The 19306-nt window shown below is 52.7% G+C and overlaps 1 protein-coding gene across 5 annotated transcripts in view; it reads right to left on the bottom strand.

Annotated features, from left to right (window-relative positions):
- Positions 1-324: 324 nt before the first annotated feature.
- The window catches only part of DUOX1 (dual oxidase 1), a 31434-nt gene continuing 12452 nt past the window's right edge, over positions 325-19306 (bottom strand). For 3 of the 5 annotated variants that reach the window (XM_055316770.1, XM_055316769.1, XM_055316773.1), the window contains 19 exons: positions 19184-19297; positions 18048-18247; positions 17238-17423; positions 15009-15234; positions 14643-14736; positions 14189-14364; positions 12573-12642; positions 11968-12093; positions 11237-11415; positions 10831-11061; positions 10193-10292; positions 9887-9936; positions 8378-8505; positions 4432-4585; positions 3797-4029; positions 3374-3532; positions 2141-2296; positions 1770-1898; positions 325-1102 (listed from right to left, as the gene is read on the bottom strand). In XM_055316770.1, the coding sequence (XP_055172745.1) occupies positions 980-1102; positions 1770-1898; positions 2141-2296; positions 3374-3532; positions 3797-4029; positions 4432-4585; positions 8378-8505; positions 9887-9936; positions 10193-10292; positions 10831-11061; positions 11237-11415; positions 11968-12093; positions 12573-12642; positions 14189-14364; positions 14643-14736; positions 15009-15234; positions 17238-17423; positions 18048-18247; positions 19184-19297 (2834 nt within the window). In that variant the 3' untranslated portion in view covers positions 325-979. The remainder of the gene's footprint in view (positions 1103-1769; positions 1899-2140; positions 2297-3373; positions 3533-3796; positions 4030-4431; positions 4586-8377; positions 8506-9886; positions 9937-10192; positions 10293-10830; positions 11062-11236; positions 11416-11967; positions 12094-12572; positions 12643-14188; positions 14365-14642; positions 14737-15008; positions 15235-17237; positions 17424-18047; positions 18248-19183; positions 19298-19306) is intronic. The other 2 variants (XM_055316771.1, XM_055316772.1) reach the window with 2 other exon arrangements.

Raw genomic sequence — 19306 nt, 5'->3', positions numbered from 1 at the left:
CTGTCCTGCCACACACACCTCCTTTGTGCTTTGTGCCAGCTCACCTTCTCCAGAACTCCCACCCCTTTTCTCTCTCTGCCCTTCCTGATCAGGCTTCAGAAGCCCCACACTAGCTATCCTGAGAGGCCCTGGGTCAGGAAGGGTACTCCTGAGCTGGGAAAGGGGTCTCTTTCCAGTGAAAATACTTGGCCTTAGGCCAGTTCCTTTAGTAGTAGATGCTGCCAAATGCAGAGGGCTGTCTGCACCAGCCATTAGCTGGCTGGTTGACTAACTTCCTCTGCCAGTACCTACCCCCATCCTGGGGCAGAATAAAGAAACCCAGAGGGCAGAAAAGTGGTTTATTTATAAAGGAGACTACTGCAGTAGGAAGAAGAGAGAAGGCCTGAGAGCACTACAAAGAGATATCAGGCCAGATTCTGACTACAGTACACGTTCAAGAACCCGGGAGAGGAGATCAATTGTGGTGTTAGACTAGGAGGCTGAAGGGGTTCCTGTAAATTTCTCTCTGCAGGTCTAGCCTCTGCCCTGCCCAAGGCATTTGCCAGCCCTTTTGACAGTGGGGAGCCTAGAGAAGGGGGAGGCTTGGGGGGAGGGGTTCCAAAATGCCAGCATCTGTGCTCCCACTTCACCCTTAGGCTCACAGTCCCCTGTACACATGCACACAGCTGACACATGTCAGCTCCAGTCTTTTGAGGGTTTTTCTTAGTTTGGAAGAAGAGGTGTCACTTTGCCCCAAAGTAATAATAGCTTTCCTACCTGCTATTTCCCAGACAGTGCCTCCCATTTCTCCAGGCTGAGACAGTCTGAAGTTGGGGGTCTCTGAACCCATATGGGGTGACTGACCATGGTCACTCGGACCAAAGTTGGGAGCTAGGAATGGGGAGAAGGCTGAGGAAGCCAGAAACAGGAAGTACAGAGTAAGGTGCGGGTCCAGACCTCTGCTCAGTGGGACAGTGGGAAGAGCCCCTGGACAGGAGGCTTAGAAGTTCTCATAATGGTGGGAGAAGTGAGTCCGGTCCTGCCTATTGATGAGCTGACAGGCCTTTTCCACATTCTTGGTCATGCCAGGGGGGCCACAGCTAAACACCCCAATCTTCCGGACCTGTTGGGGGAGGAAAATGTGAAGGCTAGCTCAGTGTTCATGTTGAAGGCCAGCAAGAGTCCGTGGTGAGGGCTCCTTCCATGTTTCTGATAAAGGTTTGCCTCATACCATGTGTGGTGAGTGCAGGCTGGGCATTTTTAAGTCTAGCTCAGTTTTGGTGGATTTGCTCTGTGTGGGTCTAACCTCCACCTCCTCCAAGGCATTTGTCAGCTTCATGTACATGATCAGTGTTTCTGCTAGGGGCTGGGTTAATCAATGTGCAAGTTAAAGGCTAGCTTAGTGTCTCTCTGAGGGCTAGGTCATTATGAGTAGAGGCTAGCTGAATGTTCATGGTAAAGATCAGCTCAGTGTCCAGGGTGAGGGCTGGCTCAGCATTAATGGTAAGAGTAGCTCTGAGTTTATGGTAAGGACTAGCTCAATCACTGAGCTGTTCCTTCTGGATAGGCATCATGGCTTTAGAAGTGGCAAGTTCCTGTCCCCTGCCTCCGCCCTTCACCCCTCAGAGTGACCCCTACTTTTTTTTTTACATTCTGTTACCCCCACTTATCACCCAGATGATGAGTTCTCATCAGCAGTCAGTTCCTTCCCTCATGGAGCTGGGTTGGGAAGTTTGCTCAGACCCCAGATGATAAAGACCAGGAGAACCTTGATATGGGGAGGGGCTGACCTGTGGGTGGACCTCCTGCAGGGACTTGAAGAATGGCTCGAAGGGAGGGCGGCCGAAGTGGGTGATGGAGCGTAGGCCCGTGAACAGGCTCCGGTTCAGCACCTTCTGGAAGTGCCGCTCACAAATGTACTGGGGGTAGAGGGGCAGGTCAGGCCAAGGATAGTCAGGGTCAGTGCCTAACCCAAGCCAGCCTGCAGCCCAGGAGACAGAGACTGGGGTAGAGAGGGAGCTAGGGGCTGAGGGTCAAGACCACCACCTCTGTGCCTCCTGCCATCTGAAGCTGGCTGTCCACCTACCTGCCTTGGTCATCTGCCTCACCCTGCCACTCCATATACCCACCTACCCACCTTGCCTGGCCGGCACTGACATACCAGCATGGTGGTCCTGAGGTCAAACTTCTCAGCCAGCTGGGTGATGTAGATGTGCACAGACACCAGGTCCTGACAGTCATTCTCCTCTACCTCCCGGATGATGTCAGCCAGCCACTCAAACTGCCGCTGGGTTCGTGTCACCCAGATGAAGTAGATCTGGGGACACATGGCTGGAGCTTAGGACCTGGCTCATATCAGGCTCCCTATATCCCAAGGATCTCCAAAGCAATAGAACTCTCCTGGCCTTGGTCACCTTGTGCCTCTCCCCAGGCACCCTGGGGAGATGGAGTAGAGTATTGTGGGGTGATAGGACCAGGCTCTGGGGCAGGAGATGAAGTTGCCCCAGGGCATGGAGAGGTAAAAGGGAGTGATAACCTGGGATGATGAAAAAGGAGCTCATTTGTCAAGTGAACTGATGGTCTGATGGGATGGGAAGCAGCTTTTTCACACTGAGCCTGCCCTGCCATTCCCTCCAATGGGCCCTCCTCAGGCTGCTAGGCTCCCAACCAACCTTAGCCCAGAGGGATAGGGTTCCACTAGGGGTCACATCACAGAACAACCTTAGGGAGGACCCAGCTGGCTGCTTGGAGCAGATGGGAATGGGCTAAAGAGAGACCAGGAGGATGGAAGCTGCCATGGAAGGACCCATCTCCAACTTCTGAAGAGGATGAAGCGGGGCTGTGTGGGTTAAGAAACAGAGGTAGAGGTGGCATGGATGGAGGAGCAAGGGAGCTGCCTGTCACCCCCTGAATGCTAGCAGTTTATGGGTTGGGCCTCTGCCTGCTGCGTTCCTGTGCCCCTGACTCACCTGCCAGGCCCAGAGAGACAAGCAGGGGCCTGCTACCAGGTCCAGACTGGGGTGAAGGGACCTAGTACAGAGGGGGCCTCAGGGCCTGGGCTGTGTTCCTGGAAACGACCCAGCCCACCAGCCCTGCCTTGCCACCTCCCCTCTTCTTCCTCTTGAAAACAGCTAGTTTAATTTTTGCCCCACCCCAAGTGTTCCCTTCCTTCTCCCAACCTGACAATGCTTCCTTCCTCTGTAAGAGGGAATGGGTTTCTTTACCCCTTTCCAACTCTGTTCTTTAGGGTCTGAGGATACCCTGATCCCTCTGGGGTCAAGCCAACTTGGCCTTGCCCATATCAGGCCAAGAACAGAGGCAGGAGAGACAGGCAGAGATAGACACAGTGATAGGGAGCAGGGGTCATGGGCTGGCAGGAGGAGAAGACACTCACCTTCTTACAGAACACTTGGCAGCTGACTGATGACTTGAAGACCAGGTCTTTGAGGATGGAGGCAAAGGGGGTGACCCCAATGCCCCCTCCCACCAGCACTGATACCTCAAACTTATGCCACTCCTGGTGACCCTCTCCAAATGGTCCATCAAGGTACAGCTGCAAGAGAAGGAGTGGGTTTGAGTTAAGCTCCACCACCACAATAGTTCTGAAGCTAGAAATGGGAGGCAGGGAAAGGGCAGATATGTTTATGGAGTGAAGAGAAAAGGGTGTACCATGTTATTACGTGGTATTATCTGGAAAGACCAGTCTCTGGATTGGGAGTGGGGGATGGGGAACACACTGGGGAGTCTGGGGGTGCAAGACTAAGGCCTGCTGAGTGGATGTGGGGGCATGTAGCACATCTGGCCTGGGTTTGGTCACCTTTGGGTATTTGGCACAGCCATCTCCTGTTGGAGGTGAGTAGATCTCCCTGAGACGAGTGGTCCAGGGCCCTGCTGCCCGGATGTGCAGGCTGAGTGTGTCCTCATGGGGTGCAGAAGTCAGTGTGAAGGGGTGGTACTCAGTGGTGCCCAGAGCCAGGCAGGCAATCTGCACCCACTGTCCCGACTTATATTCAAAGCCTTGGGGCCGCTGGAACTGCAAGTGGGTCACTCCTGGGGAAAGGAAGTGGGCAGGAAGCTGCTGTCCAGGACTCAGCAACACTGTGGCCTCCAGAAAATTCCCCCACCTGCAGTCTCAACTCTCCTTCTGGAATATGGCAAGGCCTCTCCCCATCAAAAGGCATTACCCCCCTTGGGCCATGTCCCCCTTGAGGAGAGGCAATGCAGCACTGGTGGTGGTAGTCAGCAGGGAAAGGAATCTGGCCCGGGGTTCCTCCTCTCTCTGTTGTGAAAGAGACTCAGGTCCTCTGACAAAGCTCCTTCATCGCTGCCACTTCAGGGCCATTGCCAACTCCAATAGCCAAGTCAGGGGATTGCAAGGTCCAAGCTCTGTCCTGGCCCTGTCGCCTTTCTCAGTACCACCCAGCTGGTCCCTGACTGCCTATGGGCTGGTACCTGAGGGCAGCAACTCTGCCTTCACCACGCTGATCTCCACCTTCTTCCGGCTCAGGCTCACCAGCTTGTCCCCCACATAGATTAGTGCCGGGACCAGGAAGAAGATGTGGAAACGGGGCAGCTGGATCAGGCCAAAGCTGCCGTGGATGATGAGCTGGACAGAGTAAAGAATACAGCTCAGACCAAGCCATACCCACAACAGTGTCTGTGACCAGCTCGGGCTTTAGCCTTTTGCAACCTCCACACACCCCTACCCCACCCCCATGGGCACACTCCATCCCCACCTCTCTGTGTACCATGCTCCTTCCAGGTTCCCAAATCTAACCACTCCCCAACCCAACCCCATCCTGCAGAGCATCCATGACAAGTGAGACTATTTGTGTCTTCCTGGCACCATCCTAAACCAGCCACTTCGACTCTCACCTGTTCTCCTGCAGTAGCCTCCTAGCTGATCTTTTGGGTTGCCCCATTGTGACCCATTCTCTTCTGGGCAGCCAGTGTGACTTTTTCAAGTTCATTTTATCCTGCCATCCCAGCTTAACCAGCCTTAGTAGACTTCCCATTATACCACAAGGCCTTGAGATGCTCTAGCCTCTGCCTGCCAGTGTATCCCCTTTCCTGTTCTTCAAACATGGCAAGTCCTTTCTGCCTCAGGACCTTGGCACCTGCTGTTCCCTCTCCCAGGAATGCCTTCCCCCAGGTTCTTCCCCTGGCTACCTCTGTCTCATTTTTCAGGCCTCAGCAGAAACGCCACCTCATCAGGCCTTCCCTTGGTCTTCTGTTGTATCTCCCAGTTAACTCCCATCAGAGCACTTGTCATCATCCACACTAATGTTTTTCCATTCATTAACATGTTTCCGTTGTTTTCCCCACTGGACTGGGGGTGGGGTCCTTTATTTTTTTTATTTAAAAAAAATTTTTTGCCACCATACTCTCAGCTCTTAGAAGTTGCTGCCTGGTACACAGCAGGCACTTAATAATGGTTGAGTAAGAGGAGTTCCTCCAATTTATCCCTTTGGAGATTAACACCTAACCAGTTCCCCATTTTCCAGAAATAACTGACAGGTATTGTCCAGCTCTGATCCTTTCCCCAACAAGCTGATCTAACATGGTCAGATACCATTGCCCCCATTCTTCCCATTTGCTTGCTCCTAAGTCTGGTCAGTCTGGCTCCTGCCTCCACCTCTTCTCAGGACCTGCTCGCTGGGAGCTCACTCGCCCCATGAATGGCGAGACCCCAAGGTTTCCTTTCATTTGCTCCGATGGTTGGCAGTCTGTGGTACTAGCAACTGCCGGCTCCTTGCCACTTGGGTGACAGTGCTGTGCTGGTTCTCTCAGGACACTCACTTACAACCTCCTCCACCAGCTCTCTGTTCCTTCTCCCAGCCCTGATCCTGCACGTTGCCTAAACCTGATTTTCTCACTCTCTGCTCTCTTCTGTCTATGATCTCCCATATGGCACATCCCCTCCACTGAGCCACAGCCCTTCAGCTGCCCCTACAGCCCACACGGGTCCACCATGTCCTGTCAGCACCTAATAACCTGAGACCAGCCACAGCTAGGCCTGTCCCCATTGTGCCCTGAATATTCTCTCATCATTTCTGCCTCTGCACCAGGGCTCATGCCCTTTCTTCTACCTGGAATGCTCTTCAGATTCCACTGTGCCCTTTCAAATCTTAGCCTCTCCTTAAGGCTTGGCTCAAGTCCCATCTTCTCCCCAAAGTCTTCCCTAACCAGTTTGGCCCAAATGAAACTCCCTTCAGTGAGCTACTGTAACTCACTGTTTGGAATGCTCAACTCAGCAATTAATCCTATATTGTCTGCTCATTCTGATCACTTCAGGTGCATGGCACTTATCTCTGCAGCAAATCCTAAATTCTTGAGGGCAGGGCTTAAAGTCTCCTACTTCCTCCACTGGGTCTAGCACCAAACTAGTACGTACTAGACCCTTCAACAGATAACTGTTAAACTGAACTCTGGCGGCTCATTCAGCTCTCCTTTTCCCCTCCTGAGCCTTTGCCCACAGAACTAACTGAAACCTCTCTGGGCTCTTCTCTAACTGGCTCTGGTTGCCCCCAGCTCCTCTTTCATTATGGAACCCACGCCCACCCCCTCAGGCTTTCGGAGGATCTAACTAGGCTGAGAACAATGTCAGGGTGACCTCATACTCCTCTGTTTATACATCCCATTTGGTGTTGGCTCTACATTTAAACCACAAAGCTGCTGCAGACTCATGGTTGGCTGAGGAGCCAGGGGAGCTGCCGCCAGCTCAGCTTCTGCTGTGCTAGCCCTGCCCTCTTCTGCCTGGATCAGGATTCTGGACATCCTTCTGCAGGGTTGGCTCCATGCAGGGGTCCTTTACTTGTAGCTTCTCTTTCTGCCTGAAGTCAAGTGGCCGTACCAGGGATAAATGGGAAGGAAACTTGTGTTTTGGCCCCGATATCCAACACCACCCCCCAACCCCCACCCCAACCCTCAACCCCCACCCCACTCCCCACCCCCCCACCCCCCACCCCCACCCCCGCCCCAGGTGAGACTCTCCCTATCGGCCAGGGCTAAGACTGCTCAGCAGAGAGGGTCTTGCACCTTTCTGAGCTGCTGACTTCCCTACTGGCAGGAAGGGTGACTCTGAATCCCAAGACAAGTCAGAAAGGGGTCTTGGTCTCAGGGAAGCAGTTTGGCTACTCTTCTGGGTCTCTCATCTAGTTCAAAGAAGCTGGGTTTTTTTTCACCAGGATCAAGAATATCATCTCCACCCCAACAGAAACAGTAACCTGGAATGGTAGGGCTCCACCCTAGAAAGGGTGGGTAGGGAGGGATCACTTAGCCACAGCTTCCAAAGAAGGCAGAGATTTCTTTGGAAACAAACATCAGTTCTATGAAACAACCTAAGTCAAGGCTGGGTACTCATCTTCAGAATTGTGAAGTGCTGAGCCTCGAGCAACATGGAAACAGACCCTCTGATCAGTGAGGAGAACTGCATCTGCGAGGAGGTAGGGCAGCCCACAGGTGCTGGCCTGACCCAGGCAATGATGGACTCTCTCCCTCTGTCTCAGGACAAGGGAGATCCCTGTGTGTAGTTCAGCCTGGAGCCAGGTAGCAGATGGCAACCATCTGGGCTCTGCACGTCTTGAAAGCTGGCAGCCAAGCTATCATCGGTGGGGACACTGGGGCCTTGGGACTTAGTATGGCTTCTCAGCAAGACCTTTGGGGTGTCCTTTAGGGAACTGCTTGCATCCATGAGGAAGGTAGGCTAAGCAGAGCCATGACACAGGCACACATCAGAGTCAGCTCTGGAACTAACTAGCTGATGCAACTGATGGCAAACCCAGGGAAGGTAAAGGGAACAAGAGAAGGTGGCGGGCGGGGGGGGGGGGGGGAGGCGGATTGTGAAGGAAGGGAAGCAGGAGCCCAGGTTAAGGAGAAGGAATGGAAATAGGTAGAGTCTTAAAAATTCATCTTATCAACAGTCCAGTGAAGACATTTTAAGCAAGCTTATTAACTTTACCAGTGGCATTTAGCTGGGTGCAGTGCTAACACCCCAGAAAACAGGATCAGAACAAAAGTGTCAGAACCAAGTTAAGATATATTTCTCTAAGAGAGAGGGTGATGCTCCCTTGAATGTAGGCAGTCCACCCAGGAGCCCACACCAGCCACTGGAACTCAGGAATGACTGATGAAATGATGTGAAGGAAATGATGTGGAGGTGTCTGCAAGGAACATAGACCAGCCTGGTAGGGCTACTACTGCTAGAGCCATGCCAGGGCACCCATCTTCCAAGTACTGCATACTGAGGTCAATCTGCTTGACCGCCCCACACTACAGTCTCCAGCTTTGAAGTGACAAGTGGAGAGGGTTCTTGAAATGACCAAGGGGATGGAGAAATGATGTCTCAGCCCTCATTGCCTCCCTGGGATCATCCTGCCAAGACCCTGAAAGCCCTCACCAGCACATAGAGCAGGATGTAGAGGTGGTGGGTCAGCCAGAAGCCCCGGAAGCTGTGGCGACGGAAGTGGTGGGAGGCGAAGACATACATGATGGCCAGGACCAGGAGCAGCATGACCCCCGTGAGGCCTGTGAAATGAACATGGGGTGAAGGGCAGAGGAGCAGTGCTATTCTGAGGCTGCCATGGCTCAGGGGCCCCATTCCACTTCACTGCTCTGGGTGGAGAGAGTGGGTGGAAGCCCAGGTTTCTCCTCTGTTCTCCTCTCCCTACACCACTGATCACAGGTGTCTTTTATTTCAGCAGACTCTGCTTGTCCCTCACAGACCCGATTGCTATTTTTCAAGGACCTGTGTCATTTATGTTTGTCACTTCTCTGTCAGGCCCACAAGAACAAGGACTAGGCTGCTGGTTCACCACTGAATCATAATGCTTACAGTAGGGCTTACAGTACACCCCATGGGTCTTATATAAATGTGTGCTGAAAGAATAAATGCATGAGTATCTGCTCCGGGCCCTCTGGGTCAGACTTTGAACATTACAAGCCATGCCTCCATGGAGTTAAGACTTCATCTACATCCCCTTAGCACTCTACTTGGCTACCATGGCATGAGCACTGGCACCATTAGTGAATAATCACAACCACTTGAGCCCCCTGGGTTCAGTTCAGTGTTGGTGGGAGGACCCTCCTCTCACAGGGGACCCCAAGCATGGGGTACACAAGAGAGTAATATTAGAATCAGGACGAAAGTGTGGGGCCAGAGAATGGCCCCTCAAGTGATCGAGGAGAGAGGCAGAAATTAAGAAGATTAGAACCCTGCAGTATAGAAAAGCAGAGGTTAAGAAGGGATCTAATCAAAGCCTGTAAAGGCCTGAACAGAAAGGAGAGCATAAATACAGCCTTATCCACTAAATCCCAGTGTGCAGGAATTAGCAAGCACTCTGAAGTTCAAAGCAGATTGTTTTAGGATTAAAAAAAGAATGCTGTGTTTCACGGAGAGGAGTGTAGGAAATGTATTACCCCAAGGAGGAAACAGACTGAAAATATAAATAGGTTCAAGAAGCTCTTGAATAGATTCACAGCTAATAGTTCTAAAATGGGTGATTATGGGGAGTTAGAATACATCCTTAAACAGCCCTTGTCAAGACAGACTACAAAGGGTAGGGGGCTCTTCCTAGTTTGACAATGAGCCTGTCCCTCCAGCAGAGTCTGCTGAATGCAGCTGCAGCACAGCATTCCTCAAAGCCACTGTCATGGCAGGTGTCTGTGTTGGGGTGAGGGGAGAGGCAGTCCACTCCCATTCCACAGAAAGAGGAAGTTCAGACTTAGGGTAGGAGCCCAGCCAAGCACCCAAGAGAAGGACTGGGAAGCAGAGGCTCCTACTGCCCAGGAGAGTACTCAGGGCCAGAGGGCAGAGCCTGATCACTGTGAGAGCTGAGTAAGAGCTACTAGGCAGCCTCATGGCAGATAGGACCCAGAGCCCACAACTCAGAGCAGGGAGGGCTCTTACCTGGCACAGTCTGAAAGAACCACCAGTAATATTTCTGAGGAAACTCAGATCTGTGAAGGGAAAGCAAGGAAGGATGCTGAGATATCTGGGACTTCCAGAGGAAACACCCCAACCCAGCCACAAGTCTCCCTTTCTGCCCACTTGGGGTCAGGGCTCAGGCTGGTCACTGTCCTATAGTCTGGAAGGTGACATTCTCCTCAGACCCAAGAGAATTTGCTTCTTTCCACCCATAAAGAATCCTCCAACCTTGACACACACATGCACACACACACACACACACATGCACACAGCGACCCACTCACTCACCCATCGTTGTGGAAAAGTCCAGGGAAGAGGCAGGAGAGGACGCTGAGTGGACTGATGGAGAACAGGTACACATTCACCACGTGGCCTGCACTGTGTAAGACTAAGGAGGACCAGACAAGGTGGGAGTGAGCCTGTGGGCAGCCTGGTGGGGGCACTCAACCCATTCAGCCCAAGTTGGAGGACTCTAGCCACCTAGTGTTGGGAGCCTAAAGAAGGTCTGGTCTCTAATCATCCTCCTGTCCATCCCCACCCCCGGAAGTGCCCATATACGCCACCCATGAGCACAGCCACGTGAGTCTGAAATGATACCATCAGAAGTTCATTCTCTTGTTTTCTCTCACAGAATATGTTTTGTAACATCAAAACTGGGAGAGATCACATATTATGTGCACTTGTTCTAGGGTGCCAGTAACTTGTCAGGAGGAGGCTGGTGAGGTGGCCCTGAGAGCATGGGAAGGCCCTTATGAGGCTCCTGAGCTCACTCCACACCACTGCCAGGTCAGCGCCATCCTTTGGAGAAGGACATCTAGCACTTACATTCAAGTTAAGCACAAAAGAGAGGAGGGGCTCTCAGAGGGGGGTAAGGCAGCAAGGGGCAGGAGGAAGTGGACAGAATCCCCAGGACTCCAGGGCCCTGCCTGTGAGGACGATGGCAGTGGAGGCAATGAGCCGATGGAAGTCCACGGCGGCGTCGAAGGGCACATAGCGGTTGAGGAAGGTCTCTCGCAGGAAGGTGATGAGGTTGCGGCACATGGTGAGCAGGATGTAGGAGAACATGAAGGAGATGCTGGCGGCTGTGCCCCGGGACAGGATGATGCCCACACGGGTGGTGTCCGTGATGCCCATGTGGTGAGCCCCAAAGGCATAGTCTGTTGGGGAGCCCAGATAGGTAAGAGGGGAGCAGTACAGAGGAGACAGGGCCTCTGAGGCAGATCAAGTGCACGTCCCGGCTGCCACCCCTCAAGCAGGACTCCCCCACAGCCTCCATTCCAGCAGGCCCCATGCACCCATGGGAGCCCCAACTTCAGGGCTACCCCCACTCACAGTAGGCCCGCTCCAGGAAAAGGCCCCCAGTGATGGCATAGAACACAGCCACGCAGCCAATGTGGCGTCGGTAGTTCTCGATGAAGCGCTTGAACTGCTGCAAGGTCTGGTGGCGGCGGCTGCGTTGGAACTTCTCCCGTTGAGCCTCCGTGAACAGCAGGGGCTGGAATGATGTTACCCTGGGAGACAAGAAGTCTTGGCTCTGGCTACGGACCCACCGCTAGTGCAACCCACCTCCCTAGAGCAGAGAAAGGGCATCAAGGTGCTCAAGCCAAGCAGGGTTCAGACCCAAGGCTATCCCATACTCCTCAAGCAGACTGGGCCTGGTATCTGACAGCGTTGCAAGGGCTCACTTGGTCAGTTCATCCCAGGGGATGCACTCCCTCTAGCCCAGTTCCCACTCACACTCAAGATGGTCCTCTCCCCTCCCAGTCTGCAACTCCCCATTCTTGCTCTGGTCTCACCTTTTACTGGAAGCTCAGAAGACACCCACCTCCAGGAAGTCTTCCTTGACTTCCCAGGCAGAGTGTGAGTACTTCCTTGAGCTCTGAAGCCCCTTGCTCTTACCACTATTACAACATTCATCAGTGGGACATTGTAATAATGATCAATATACAAGACCATCTTGTAGGCTGTGATCTTCTCGGGCACGAACTATTCATCCTTCCTGCACCCCTGCATGCTAAAGGGATGTATGAACTGCCCGGGCTTAAGGAGAGGAGTGGGCGTACTTCTTGCCAAACCTCCGACGAATCTCCTGGGGAGGGTCTGTGTCCATGGGGCACTGCAGTCTCTGTGGTGTCCACTCCACCTCAGTGTTGCTGTGGGGACAGTGAGCACTCACTCTGGGGGAGGGACTAGGACAATAAGGAGAGGACTTTGGTCACCTAAGGCACTTGATCCTCTACTGTCCCCAGTCTGCCTTCAGGCAGACTCTGCTGAGGAAGGGTCAGAGCTCTCAGGCAGGGGACAGCAGGATTCCCACAGTTCCCTAGAGAGAAAAGAAGTTACATCCTGGGGGGTCCCAGCCAAGGAAATGCATCCAGCTCTGCCCTTGATCAGGGCATCTGACCCTGGCAGCAGGAGAGCACTGAAATCCAGCAGGCTCTCTGCTCCTCATTTATTTATTTATTTGTTTATTTATTTATTTATTTATTTTCTCTGCTCCTCTTGATGTAGGGCTGTGTCTGCCTGGAGTAAGGAGCACTGTTTTCTAATTTGCATGAAGGCACTATATAGGCTAGAAGGGCCCCTGATTTTAGGCATTCTGGGGAGAGAAAAGGCAAGCCCCCCAACCACAGCCCTCCCTCTACCACTCCCAGATGAGAGGACTCACCAGATCTTTTCCTGGCTAATGTAGGAGGCTCGCCGGCATAGGTCTTTGATGACTTCAGGTACTTCCACCCCTGTAACACAGACCTGATCTTGGGAACAGCTCAGGGCCCAGAGCCCAGGAAGACCTGGCACTCATCCTATGTCCATACTGTAGAGGCTCCTTGGCCGGTACCCTTGCCTTCAGGTGCCCAGCCTCAAGCTGTGGCCCCAGTGGGAGCTAGACCCAGCCATGAGTGGGCAGAGAGGCCTGAAACAAAGTTGGCCAGGCAGTGTCCCCTGGATGTGTGTCCACCTGCAGCCCCACTCCTGGGACTGGAATCAGGCTAATGGGGTAGAGTTCAGAAACTGTAAGCAACCTGCCTGCTAAGACCATTCTGCTACAAAAACCCCTGCTGAACCCTCCAGCTTAAAACCTCCTGGGAATTAAATGTAGATCTAGGTGGCATATATGGAGACATGGAGATCACCATAAAATGCTTTCTACCTTCCTGTGTTTACAAATGTTCATAATAAAATGTTGGGGGGAAAGTAGTACTCAAAGCTACCCTTCTACATAATGCTTGCTCCCTCAGCCTGTCCTTGCTTCCAGGGACTGAATGTCCCTGGGACTGTGGCCTGGGCTCACGTCCAGGCACCTACCCCTATTTTGCCCTCAGGCCCAGGTGCCTACTGCCTCAGCTACCTAGGAAAAGTGAGAAGATGAAGAATCAGGAGTGCTGGCTCTGCACTCTACCAGCTCCCCTCCAGCCCTGGACAGGGGAAGCCCTGACCAGAGTGCAGCTGGGTCTTACCCAGCTCACCCTTCTCCCTCTGGGCTGCTCAGCTCCCTGAAGTCCTCATAATCTGGAGAGGCTGGGTTTGGTCTCAACATGCTCCAGTGAGAAACTGTGAAGGTGCAGCACCAGCTCAGAGTAGGCCATGGAGGGTCCTGCTACCTGCCCCTCCTACCCTGGCTTTAACCCCTACCTACCCGAGGTGGACACAAATGGGACAGGAAGTAGGGGGAAGGACAACAGATGTGGGTCTCCATGCACTAAAGCAAACTTTAACTGAGCACTCAGCCAAGGAATATAAAGGCAAACAAAACCAGAGCACCCCCACCACCACCACCAGACACCCCAGCTCAGGCAAATATGGCCTGGAGAGGGCTGTAACAAAGAGACACTGTCGTGTCCCCCCACCCCCAACCCCGTCCTGGGCACCCTGCACATGGCCCTTTGAGAGAGCCAGGAGAAGCAGAATTCTGTGTGCTGTCCCCCTCCCCACCCCAACCCTGCCCACCCCTGGGACAAAGCTGCACTGTGGGCCCTAGGCACTGTCGCTTTCCTAAGCCACTTCCTCCATTAAAAAAAAAAGAAAGAAAAATATGTATATATGTGTATTTATAAAAGATAAATATTTTTTACAATCATGTTGGTTATATAGAAGAATATAATCCAACCTGGATTAATCATCCCCTGTTTATTATTGTTATATTCATTCTTCAGATTTTAAGAGAATCTTAAAATTCATTAAAATATTTCTGTGGGCTCCTAAGAGGATGTGGGCCTTCCTTATATGCTGTGCCTGCTGTGGCTAATGGATAAGTCAGTCAGCCCCAAGGCCAGGCTGTCCCACCTCTGACGCAGAGCTGCGTGAATCGGAGCTCACTGTCATGATCCCGCAGCATGAAGTGGAAGTCCTCCCACGTCAGTTCCTCCTTGTCCTGGAAGCCTGACTCCCGGAACATGGACTCTACCACCTCAGTCAGCTGGGCCTTGGACAGACAGTTGTTGGAGATCTCGATGAAGGACCTGGGGTCAGGGGAGGGAAACCATTAGGCCCTGAAAAGAAGCCTGAGGCCTAGGCAGGAGGACCTCCTCATCATCCCACCAGGCCTTCAGAGACACATGGAAGGGCTCCAACTGGCCAAATTCCAAGCCCCCTCCTAGTTGTTAACAGTCTTTGGCTATATAGATGAGGAGGAGGAGGCCCCTGATCTTTACTCTCCTGCTCCCACCTTCATGCCCTACTTCTTACCCCCAGTAGTCCCTGCTCTGGCCTACTCTTCTGGCCATCCCACAGGACCAACCTCAGCATCCTGATGAACTCATCCTTGGAAATGAGACCATTCCCATCAAAGTCATACATGCGGAACATAAGGCGAGACTTCTCCTCAGGAGAACCTGGGAGAAGGAGGACCCTGTGAGACCCCAACCTACATGCCTAAACCCCAAGCTGGCCAGAAGGGGCCTCACATGAGTGTGACCCAACTGCTGAGCACAACAAGGGGTCGCTCTCCTTGCTGATCTCTATCTAGGTGCTCCCAGCTGTCTGCCATGGCTGGAGACCTAGCCCCAGCACTTCCCCATCTCCAACAGATCAGCTACCCTCCAGCCGCAGTCTCTAGCTCCTTCCATCTTCTCCTACCTGGATGATCACTCCCTTCTCCCCCTACCTTTCATGAAGACCACCAGGATGTCCAGAAACTCCCGGAAGGACAGGTAGCCATTGCCATCTTTGTCAGCCAGAGAGAACATGGACTCCACAAACATGTCCTGGGGCTTAAGGCCCAGGGACTCGGCAAACTCAGCTCTGCTCAGCTCGCAAGTCAGGGCCTCCTGTACCTTCTGGGATGAGTCCAGAGGCAGGGTCCCTGCATCTGCCTGGTCAATGTCCAGCACCTGCACTCAGGCAGCAGCAGAGGGAGGGAAAGAGGAGACAAGGTTTCCTTGAATTGAAGTCCAGTTGAAGCTTATAGGACAGATACCACCTTTTCCAGATAGCTGCCGAGCACCCTGTCCCCTAAGCACTACCCTATGACCTGAAGGTGGTCCCTGAGGCCATTTGTTCTACAGAGCCCTGGCCCTCTGTGTTAACTGATTGGACCAGGGATGCACAATTGACCCAGGCAGATTATCTGGAATTGGGACTGACAGGTCTCAGGTCTGTCTTGATCTGAGCACAAGAAAGCTCAGAAGTTGTGGGCCACCCTGTTCTTCCAAGTGCTCAGAGACACAGATGGAGAGAAGTAAACACACAGAGAAAATGAGGCCGGGTAAGAGAGAGAATTGACCTTGTTTGCTGGCATCTTTCCTTTCCCTAGCCCCTTCTAGGCCAAGTCATAGTCCTCCCTTTGGAATTCCTGAGAAATCCATCACCGTATCCTCAGAGTCAACTGACCCTTCGTCATTGCTAGCTTGCTCTTACACCCCAAGGAGTTTTGACTGAGAAAAACCCCAGCTGAGTGGAGAAAAAGTTGGGCATGGGAAAGGGGAACTCTCACGGTGGGCTACCTTCAGGTAGTGAGGGAAGCAGGCAGGCCCCAGGCTATAACACCTATATTTCCTGCCTTTTAACTGGGGGCCCCCAGTCCAGGGCTGGTTATGTTTTCATGAGGCAAACCTTGTTACTTCAAACAAGGAGGTTTAGTGGAAAGAGCCTGGGGCTGGAGGCAAAAGACCCGGGTTCCTGTCCCAGCTCTGCCACCCACTTGCTGTGTGACCGCAGGCAAATCTCTCCAGTTGTCTGACATTCATTTTCTTACATGCCCTACTTATCTCACAGGGCTATTGTGAGAATTCAACAGGAGACATTGTATGGAGAATGTTTTGAAACCTGGAAGTGCTGTGCAGATAGAGAGGATTGGCAGCCACCCCCTGGACACAGCAGCAAACCATCTCACCCCCAGCAACAAGGAGTCCCCATAGCCCTGATGGGTCCTGAAATGAGTAGAGGTGCTCCAGTCCCGCCTGGGCCCTGGCAGTGAATCTCCTCACCTATGGGTCCTTCCATTCTAGACCATACTCATGTTCGACAGGTTTGGGAAGTAAATGACAAGTCATGTGCTTGGCACACAGTAAATGACCACTAAATGCTTGCTTCCCTCATGAATCTTCTCCCCAGCTTGCCAACCTTGCTCCTTCTTCTCAAACATTAATTTTTTTTGTCCTTATACTGGGCACCTCTGCTCCTTTCCTCTGAGCCAAAAATTTTCCACCTTTTTTTAAGTCCTCGCCAAATCTGACCCAAACTATGATCCTCCACCATCCTGAACTCCTACACTGCCTACCTCCTGGATCAGTTCTGTAGCTATCATTTTTGGCCAGTTATCTTCCCTTCTGGGTAGGTTCCATTTTTACAGAAGGATGACAAAGGTCTTGAGTGGGGTCCATGATGTATTGATCTTATCTCTACCAAGCTTCTCCTATCCACCCTTCTACACCCAGACTGCTTTATTTTTGTGCCAGATATGGATGCAAGTCCTTGCATTTCTCTTCCTGGCTTGTTTCCCCATATCCTCTCAGTAGTTCTCAAAAGTCTGCAAGGTGTGCATTAATACCCCACAGAGGCCTCTGGCAGCTACACTGTGCCAAGGAGGGCAGACCAACGGCTCTCACTGCCCCCACACTGCCCTTCTTGTCCTGGGTTTCTGCAGCCAGGGTGAGTTAAGTGAAGGTAGAAAGCCTGGATAGCCCTGGGGAGAGAGCTGAGTGACACATGCATTTAAGCTCCTGATGCGGCCTCCCTGGAGTCACGCAGGTGGGCACCAGAGCATTTCCTTACAGAAAGGCCAGGCAATTGGGCCAAAACCTCAGTAGACCTGATTATTAGTGTTAGGCCATCTGCAGATAAGGGCACCACCATAGGCAGACATGCAGGGACAGACCTCACCCTACCTACACACCTGGGAGAAAAGGTGCCTGAAAAAGGTCTCCAGGAGATGGCTCCTCTGCTGTCGTGTCACAGCTGCCCTCATCAGTTCCTGCTCCCGCAGCTCCCACTCCTGGAACTTCAGTCCGCTCTCCTTCAGGGCCCCCCGAAGGTTTTCCACCAGCACCTGCCGCTCTTCCTCCAGGTTAAACAGCAGCACCTACAGAGAGGTGACAGGGAGAGCAACCACTTCTCAATGCCTCCTGAGGCCAGGAGCTTTGTGTGAGTTTTGTCAGGGGCCCCTTGAAAGAACACCCTCGTAAAAGGGATTTACTGTTACGGCCTGGGATCAGTGGGGTTCAGGCTTGCTTATAGGCATAGAGATGGCATGCCAAGACTCATGTCTGAAGCAATCCTTCCTTCTCTGTTCATGCTGGAGAAGAGAGGGGAAGGGAGGGAGGACACATGACGGAGGGCACCGGGAGCCAGCTAGTCAGAGCTGAAGATCAGCCTCTGATTGAGTTATCCTCCAAAATCTCTAACAATTCCCTGGATCCTAAAATCAGGGGGCCTGGCTTCTTCTCAGGACTCCCAGCTAGGATCCACTGGTGCATCCTTACAAAGGGAGGAGGAGGACAGTGCAAGAAGAAGAAGGCACTGTGGAGATCACGTCACCCCATAGGCCCAAAGCAGGACAAACATGTTCAAGGTTCTCTCTGCATCAGGGACTACAGCCAGGGACTAGAAGAAACTAGCAGAAACTCTTCTTGGTTTGGTGCTCCTTCCCCTCCACCCACCTGCCTCCCTGGCTGCGCTTGGAGGAATGGGACCAGCTGCAACATACCAGGTCATACTCCTTGGGGATCTTGAGCAGCAGGGCCCGGCGTCCGCGGTTGCCAGATAGGATGAGGCTGACCTGCTGGGGGGGCCGTAGCTGGATGGTGCGGAGCACAGACAGCCTGCCATCCACCACACAGATCTGCCCAGGCTGCAGGTGCACAAGCACAGGCCGACAAGGCTCCTTGTGGCCCTGCCATTCCAATGCTGAAAAGATAGGACTGGGTCAGCCGGGGCAAGGAGGAAGGAGGCCGGCTTAGGACTGGAGTCAGGTCAAGGCCTCCAAAGCTCCTCACCCCTTCTTGGGTAGTGAGGGTCATCCTCTGCCCAGCGGTTCTCCTGTGCCTCTAGCCTACGAGAAGAATGACTACCATTTCCTTAGTGTTTACTATGTGCCAAATACTGTACCAAGAGCTTTGCATGAACAAGTTAATTTAATATTAATAAACCTGTGAGGTAAATGCTAGTATTATTCCTGTTTTACAGGTAAGGAAAAAATGGTTTAGAGAGATTAAAAAATCTGCCCAAGGCCCAAAAGCCCAAGAGGTGAAACCAAGATTCCAATCCTCCATCAGTGTGACTCTGGACCTTCATTAATTATTTTGCTGTTGCCTGAACTTCCAGTACAAGATGCCACAAAGCATCCTTTCCCAAGGATTCTAGAGAATCATATTAAGCCTCTAAAGTGTAGTCAGGGTCCTGTGGCTCTTCCCCATAAGTCTACCACATCCTCTTTATTTGGGACCTTTGGGAGGATTTTTTTTTTTAAGATTTGTATTTATTTCAGAGAGAGATGGCATGAGAGGGGAGAGGGGCAGAGGGCGTAAGCAGACTCCTTGCTGAGCAGAGAGCCTGAAGGAAGGAGGCTTGAGGCTCATCCCAGGACCCTGGGTTCAGGACCTGAGCCAAAGGCAGATGCTTAACTGACTGAGCCACCCAGGTGCCCCCGTTGAGAGGATCTAAGGAGGGTGGAGGACCTCAGGTCCAACGACTACCTGATGCCTCCACAGCTCTTCCCACCTGCCCTGAGCTGCTTGGGGGCCTAGTAAGGGAAAGCCTTTTCCATAGGCTGCTGAGTTGGGGGTGGGGGCTGCAGCCCAGGCATGTCCTCCCTCTCACCACCCTGGCCAGCTCCAGGCCTACCTTCCATGCCCCCAACGAGCTTCTCAGACATGACACTTTTGCGGTCCTGGCCCTGGAGCTTCTTGAAATTTCTCCTTCGGAGCCGGGCAACAATCCAGGCACTAAGCAGGCTCACTGAGAGGG

Source organism: Nyctereutes procyonoides, unplaced genomic scaffold (genome assembly GCF_905146905.1).
Source record: "Nyctereutes procyonoides isolate TBG_1078 unplaced genomic scaffold, NYPRO_anot_genome, whole genome shotgun sequence".
Classification (NCBI taxonomy): domain Eukaryota; kingdom Metazoa; phylum Chordata; class Mammalia; order Carnivora; family Canidae; genus Nyctereutes; species Nyctereutes procyonoides.
Note: the sequence above shows the minus strand (reverse complement) of the source record. Positions and strands in the feature narration are given on the sequence as shown.